We start from the raw sequence: 8,385 nt of genomic DNA, 5'->3' as shown, positions 1-8,385 counted from the left end.
TGGTTCAGCCATTTATATCTTTAAGTTCAGGAGGGAAGCACAAAGGTGGTTGCGTAGGTCTTTAAATTGTTTTATATACTCAACAACGTGGACATGGTCAGACTCCAAATGGCATTGAAAGAGTCATCAAACTGTATTCTTAAGGTGTAATTTACACAAGAATTAAATTTGTTTTTAATGGCATATTCGCAGCCTTGAAATCCCAAGTGAGCTGACTGTGAGCTGTTTGTTTATCAAAGAAAGGACGTGCTCCTGCATTAATGAAGAATACTTTAGTGAACCTGCATAGGCTGTGAATAACAGGTAATTAAGTTGTAAATAACATTCAGTTTGGTGAACAGAGCGATAGTTTCTCTCCTTAGTCAGGAGCTGCACAGGTAGGAATTGTGATGCATGTTTTTTTAGGCAACAGTAACATGGAATGAAACGCAAAAGGGAGTCTGATATTGACAAATGTTTGATTTAACCAGTGAAAAAATTGTCTAATAATGTTGTCAATGAAAGATTGCAAGCATATGTCTCAAACATAATAATTCAACTTGAGATATATGAACAGTTTTGTTGGGATTACTTTACTGTGCATTAATGACCAGGACAAATTTTAAGACTATTAAAGTCCACCATTCATAGTCAAAATTTAGCATTTTAACCAACTGTAGACCTACACATAAGCCTTATATTATTGTTGTTGTTTTACCATATGTTTAAGAATTAACAATAATAAAAGCCTACTTATATTAACCTTGTACATATATAGAATCTTGAGAAAATCGTGATCTTTATTCTAAGCAAAACAAAATCGTGATCCTTATCGAAGATTGCAGCCCTAGGACAACAAAAGTAAATGATAACAATGTTTTGTCGAACTATTCCTCTGTCATCATGACTTGGTTGGACTGATTAACTCATGGATTAAAAAAAGTACAGAGTGAGAGAAGTTTTTGTGGTAGAACAGTCAGGATGAGAAACAATATTAAATCTGCTCTAACATTATAAAAAAATAAAAAAATAAAATAAAAAAAACTCCCTAAGCAATCGTCACATGATGCGAAAGGTGACAAAAGTCAGTTAAAGCTCAAGCAGTCCACTCCCGGTCTTTGTCCAATTAAAACGATGATCCTCTAACCCCTGTAACCAGGCAACAATGAGTTGAGTCACCGGCCGAGGAATGATGTCAATAAAGAGTGCAGATGTGTAGCAGATGTGCAGTTCGGTTCAGAATGTGAAAACTCTCCCGCTGGAGTCATCGTCTGCACCATCAAGGAGCACTTTTACCAGTAAACCTCACAAAAACACAGCGTGACGCACACTCACATTTTCTCAGTGTGCGGTGAAGGTGTGACAGTTTACGCATTAGATAATGTGCTTGTGGAAAAAACATCAACACTGTACACACTAACATCTTGCATTACACAAAACCAGCCCCGTGAAAGTGGGATATGAAACTGAAACGAGGCTCTGTCTGTTTATTTGGCTTTCTCTGAGTGTGAATGAATAATGACTCTATTAAAATAACCTAAAACTTTACTAGTTGAATAACAGAGCTGCATGTTTTTCTTAAAGATAACACCACAGCCGCATGAGAAAAAAATGAATAATTTGGTGTAACTTAAATACTGCAATGGAGTTATAAAATGTAAAAACAATACCATACTACACAAACTGAGAAAAGACAAATAGCAAATTTAGTATGCAATGGCATGATTAACTCCAAAAAAATTTGATTTTTGTATTATTTGCAAATACTTTTTAAAAGGAGTTAAACATAACAATTATTGTAGCATTTTTACTATTAAAGAACCTATATAAAAATATATAGATATACACACATTCCTAAACTACATATACTAATGTCTTTTCACATATTAAGATAAGCAATAATGCAGGCTCACAATCATTAGAAGTTATTATATTTTACATTTAATTTAGTATTAAAGGGATTAAGGATGTGCAGATCCGATTACGTTATCTGCACAATCATGCGGTTTCAGACTCGATCACAATCGGACGTCATCTCCTGATCAGGACTCGAATATATACATACATTTATTCCCATTATTTTTTAACACATCTATAGTTATGCCGTGGCACAGAGTTAGACTTCTTTCTTGACTTCACACAGAAACAGAAACACGGGCGGCATGACATCACTTTATCGCAGTTGCTATTGGACAGCAAAGTAGAACACAGAAGCAGCTTGAAGCGGAAATCATGAGTATGTCTGCAGTCTGGTGGTATTATAAAGTTGATAATGACAACATTGCCAGAGCAAACAGTGAGATTTTTAATTTTCTTTTTTTATATATTATAGAAAAGTATCAGATCGGGTACCGGTAGATACTCAAAATAAAAAAACCTGATCGGGACATCCCAAAAGGGTTTAGTTCACCCCAGAATTTAAATTTACTCACAATTGACTTATACTCAAATGGTTTCAAACTTATAAGTTTCTTTTTTTCTGTTCAACAGTAAAGAAGATATTTTGAAAAAAAGCTAAAAACTTGTAACCAATAAATTTCGTAGTAAGAAAAACAAACAATATGAAAGTGAATAGCTACAGCTTTCCGGCTTTTTTTTTTTTAATATCGTCTTTTGTGTTCAACAAGTAAGCAAATCAAACAGATTTGTAATGAGAAAAGGAATAGTAAATGATGAAAGAATTTGCAATTTTGGGTCACTTTGAAAAAAACAATAAAGAACAATATTTGATAATTTGCTGCTCTGGCCTGATTTCAAATACCACTGGATAATTAAATTAACTTATTTTATTTATGATAAATGCAGAAAAATAGTATTAATTTTGGTAATGTGGCCCTCTAAAAGATTTCATTAAACATAAAGATCTATACTTGTCACATTTATTTGGAGTGTAAGTGTGAAAAAAAATTTATGATTTAACTGCTTTTAAGTAGGGCTGGGCGATAACACAATTGTATTCATAAACTCGAGTGTGAAGTTTACATCAATTTGTTTGAATGAAAACCGGTTTTCACCCCAACACATGACTCTGCCCTCTGGGCTCCCGTATTTTTCCCTGCAACTGCCAAACAAACAACATGGCAGAAGATACTCTAGGAAATTAACTACAACACAGATGCATATAAATAAAAGCAATAAAAAGTAACCAACTAGCCTATTGCGAGTCATTTATGAAATGAATAAACCTCTAAATATGTGTTCATGTTGAAATAAAACGCACAAAATAATAGGGAAATAATCTTGAAAAAGGTCTCAATTTTAACAATCATGAGTTTACTTTCACTGTAATTTTATGAAATGGTTTAATTTACATTATTATTATAAAAGTCCTGTATGCAACTGAAAGTAGATCTTGTTCAATTTGATCTTTAAATGACAGATAGTAAGGTTCTTGAATTTATTTTATTTATTTCTTTCCTTCCAATATTTTAATGGGCTCAATAGATGATAAATTTCAGACTGACGAAGAAGGAGAAGAAGGAGGATCACCTGAGAACTGAGGTAGCTGAGGTGAAGTGAATGCTAGATGAGTAATGTGGTTTTTGTGTGCATGCTTGTGAAGAATGTGCAGACACGAGTCCCTGTTATGGAGAATGTGGTGTTAATGTTGCGTACCGGCTGAGTTCATGCACTCTTCCACTGAGCCAACTGTGAACTTGCTCTGCAGAATGCTGCTCATGTCGTCCAAGAAGTTGACAGTCTCGATTGGGGATTCGATCCTTCCTTTACCTTGTTAGATGGAGAAAAAAAAAAAGAGCAAAAGATTTTAAATCCACCATCCCATAAGATGTTTTCATATTCTGCAAAGAATTCTATGACTCAAACATTGTCATTATAGTACTTATTCTTATCCATTTGCTCAAATGTTGAATGATTGTAGCTAGATTAAACAAATCTTTTTAAGAAATAAGTTAACACACAAAAAAATAAGTTGACACAGGGACTTCAGGTGACCAGGTCTCGTGGAGCTCTACTGCAGTGGAAAATGGACTGGCCTTAGATTTTCAAGCGAACAAGCGATCCTCTTGAGCAGTTGTTTTGCGGGGTCTGCCTGCCCTGGGCTTGTCAAAAACATCCCTAATCTCTCAAAATCTTTTTTTTATCCTCTGTACTTGACAATGAGACACATTGAAGGTATTCACCACATCAGCAGTGGATTTGGTCTTCAGCCTCTTGATAATCATCACTCTCAGGGTGATTCTTAGGCATGTTTCCAGAGGTCTAGTTGCAGTTAATGTAAATGTCTAGTGTACTGCGGTTCTTTTTTAAACACACCTGGGACCTAATTGATCCATTATTAGTCACAGGTGAAGCTCATATCACTAGGCAACAACACCTGCTAATGTCTTAACAAAAATTGACTCAATGGGCTTTACCAAGCTGAGAATATTAGAATTAGTTTTGACAGTTTTGTTTTGCACTGAAGTATTATTACAAAAGCTGTTGGGATTAAAACGAGCCATTTCTAGTAAAATAATCTTGATTAGAAATACAGTTCAGCCGCACATCAGGTCAGTTTGTACACAAGCTACAAGACTTTTGTTAGTGACTGTACACCCCTGAGTTTGTATAGTTCTTGGTTTGGCACTGTATTGTGACCACTCCCTGTTCTGCCTGTGTTGATGTTCTAATGCCTTTTGTGAGAGTTTTTGTAAATAAATACATTTTTTGTGTGACACATAGAGACACACTTGTTGTTAGTTTTCGAGTTGTAAGTTAAATTAAGATGATTTTAAAGAAAATTCAATCTTTTTTTAAGTTTTGTCTTAAAACAATCTTAGTAATAAAAAGATTTAAAAAAACATCCTTATCCGATGTCTAAGGAACTAAATGTATTCTTTACTTTTGTCATAAGTTACAAATTAAGAAGAAAATTGTAATGAAGAGGGAGACACAATATTTCAGTAGATAGCACTGTTGCCTCACAGCAAGAAAGTTGTTGGTTTGAGTCCTGGCTGGGTCAGTTGGCGTTTCTGTGTGGAGTTTGCATGTTCTCCCGTGTAGGTGTGGGTTTCCCTTTGGGTGCTTCGGTTTCCCCCACAGTCTAAACACATGCGCTTGAAGGGAACTGATTAACTAAATTAGTCGTAGTGTGTGTGTGTGTGTGTGTGTTTGTGTTTGTGTGAGAGAAAAAGTGTATATGGGTGTTTCCCAGTACTGGGTTGCAGCTTGAAGGGCATCTGCTGTGTTAGACATATGGTGGATAAATTAGCGGTTCATTCCACTGTGGCAACCCCTGATGAAAAAAGGGACTAAGCCGAAGAAAAATGAATGAATTGTGAAGAAATTCTTCTTGAGAATGTTTCATGAATCTGGCCCATTTCCAATAGCTATCTAACATCCTATACTATATCCAAAAGCTATCCTAATGCTATCTTCTAATTGAAAATCCCCATTGTATTGTTTATATCCATAATCTCGAATGGCCAGACAGTGATTCACCTAGTGAAAAAAATTTTTTTCAATAAGTGATATGACTAAATGGTGCTCATAAATGACTTTCTCCCTTCAAATGAATGAAGGCTTGTATCTGAAAAGAGTATGTGAATGTGTATAGTATAGTATGTCACAACACTACAAGCAGCCACATGCAGACAGACTCTTGATGTTAATAAAGATCAAGATTATAGAGACCTTCTTGTTTGTGTTGGATCCAGCTGAGCAGGTAGTTGCTGGTCTGCTGCAGGAGGACGTTGTTGTCTCCCTCATATGTGCAGTTTGGGTCGTTGTCGTCCCGCATGTCCCCCAGTCGGTTCACTAAACATGAGAAGACAAACAGAAGCTTATTACAAGCTCTTTTGATATTAGACATGGTGTTTATGTGCAATATTTAGCCAATGAAGCTTTTAGGAATTCCTCACTGGCAAGGTAACCGTGTCCTCCACAGGCCTCTCGACATTCCTGAATACCTCGCTGAGCAGTCCATGATCCCAAAGGTTTACTCGCACAGGACAAGGCATGGATCTCTCTGCCCAGTTCAGCCTAAAGAGTGGCACACACAAACTATATGTGATCCAACAAATGATGGGCAACCTCGAAACAAATTTAGATAATAATACTTAAGAGTTTTTCCTTCATGGAGAATTACGAGGTGGCCACCTTTATCACATTTTGTGACACCTCTGCCTTATGACCAAAATCAAGCAGGCAATCATGGCTACCAACAGACCCCCAAGTGATGCTTAAGCACAGGTCATGTATTGCACAAGGCACAAAAACATTAAGGCTGTGTCCAAATCCAGTTTTGCTATTTTAAATACCAAAAATGGTCTAACACATGTTTTAACAATGTTGTGTTTATTCTCTTAAAGAGTTACGGGTGTGTTTTGATGAAACGTGTATTAAACCAATCAGAGCCTCATCTACCATTCCCTTTCAGAGTCAGTTGTGTCACTCCAAGGCGCATTTGCTATTTACGTGGCAGACTTTGTAAGTGGAAAAACTGAACACTGCCCTAGCATGAAAACAGTTAAACAGAGCATCAGCAGTGTGGGGATAAAGAACGAGCCTCCTCCATTCCGCCTCCTTACTTTACTTTTACTCTTTTACTTTTGTGGATAAGGAAACGGTGTTGTACGCACTCCGCTGAAGACATCTATAAGCCTACATATTTATTTAGTCCGTTAAGTGCAAAGATTTGTTTCAAAACTATTTCTAAATTCAGTTCTAATCTCCAGAAAACTATTAAATGAACGATAATAATGAAGTGTGGTCAAACAACTAAGTTATATCCAAACACACATCCTGTTCTTATGTCCCATATGGTGATGCAGTCTCCAAAAACCCACAGGTGGACAAACTTGTTTTTATTAAAACAACTAAAAAATATGCATATAATAAATAATACTGCTGCATTTTGAAATAAGGATTTAATTTCAACACTGCAAGGTAGAAGAGGCCAGAAATAAGTAAGCAAGCAAGCAAACAAGCATGTAAGTACGTAACTAAGTAAGTAAGTTTAGAATAAAGCTGTAACATAACAAAATGTTGAAAAAGTGAAGTGCTGTGAATGTTTTATGGATGTCCTGTATAAGAAAGTTAAAAGCCACAATTAGCATTGGCCTATGTAAGTTTATAAGATTAACACTACATCTTCACTTAGAACTCAAGAGTTCAAACAACCACACTTAGAACTTCAAACAACCACAGAACTTGTGCAAGCATCCACCTGATTCAAAAGTCAATGCTACACCTGCTCAGCATTAAATTTCATTTGTAAACATCAAATGGAAATTCCAAACAGATCTGCTGCCATAATATTAATAATAATAATTATATTATTATTAATAATAATAATAATAATAATAATAACAACAACATTTATAAGCTTTATGTTTCATGTGAAAACGATTGAAACTATTTCTGAAGGTATATTGGACAATTATCAATGTTTTATTTATTTATCTATTTTTTGTATGCTTATACACTAAGAATAATTAAAAGTACAGGTATATGACTTTACCTGTCTGTCGCTCTTGTCCTTCATTAAAAGTCCCATTTGAAATTCCACAAAGTTCATGCTGAAGGATTTGGTGAAGTGCTCCAGTGCATACACGGCTGCCAGGAATGGAATAAGACGCCATTGCTACAAAAGTGAAGAACATGAACAGAACTGGTCAAAAGACATGTTCTTTACACTGATTAATAAGTCGCTGTGCTGCTAATGTTTAAGAAAAGCCATGGTGGTAATGTTATATTTTTATGCAATCCCTGTAGGGGGTAACGCGAGCTAAGTAATAATGTTACTTTTCTAAGTAACAAGTAAAGTAATACATAATTTTTTTAAAATTAAGTCATATTTGAGTTACCTTTTTAAAAAATGTAAAGAGAGTTAAAAAGTCATAAGTTAAAATAAATAAATGTCTGAATTAAAATAAACAATCATGTTGAATCATGCACTCATGCAGAATGCAGGATCAGACAGAAACCAAGATGACAGGCCAGAGCCTTATATTTCATTGATGGAAGTATTTATATTATTTACAAATATGCATGTATAGCTCTGGTATCAGGAAGTTCTCAGAAGATAACATTATCCTATAATATAATTTATGTGTTTTTTTTTAAAGGTAAATGAAGGTTATACACTACATTGTTAATTGCAGAGCTCCTCTATTAAAAAAAAAAGAATGAAATAGATCAAGCCTCAGCTAGGTAAGAAAAAGTAATGTAAAAGTAACTTAAAAGTAACAAAACACATTACTTTTCATAAAAGGTAACTAAGTAATGTAATTAGGGGAGTAACACAATATTGCATTACTTTCCCAAACACGGTTAACAATACAAACTTACAGTGTACTAAGAAAGTACTTAATAATACAAGAAAACTACAAAGATTCAGGGATCATGCATAGTTCATATATTGTGTACACATAAGTACTTCTAAAGTACATGACTCTAGAGCAG

General features: G+C 34.9%; 1 protein-coding gene across 1 annotated transcript in view; it reads right to left on the bottom strand.

Moving 5' to 3' along the window:
* Positions 1-8,385, bottom strand: part of acox3 (acyl-CoA oxidase 3, pristanoyl) — a 41,988-nt gene that overhangs the window by 22,684 nt on the left and 10,919 nt on the right. The window contains 4 exon segments of the mRNA NM_213147.2: positions 3,595-3,708; positions 5,614-5,736; positions 5,841-5,961; positions 7,442-7,564. Coding sequence (NP_998312.2) covers positions 3,595-3,708; positions 5,614-5,736; positions 5,841-5,961; positions 7,442-7,564 — 481 coding nt within the window.

Source organism: Danio rerio, chromosome 7 (assembly GCF_052040795.2).
Source record: "Danio rerio strain M-AB ecotype USA chromosome 7, GRCz13ab, whole genome shotgun sequence".
NCBI classification, from domain to species: domain Eukaryota; kingdom Metazoa; phylum Chordata; class Actinopteri; order Cypriniformes; family Danionidae; genus Danio; species Danio rerio.
The sequence above is the reverse complement of the archived record's forward strand: the minus strand, read 5'-3'. Positions and strand labels throughout refer to the sequence as shown.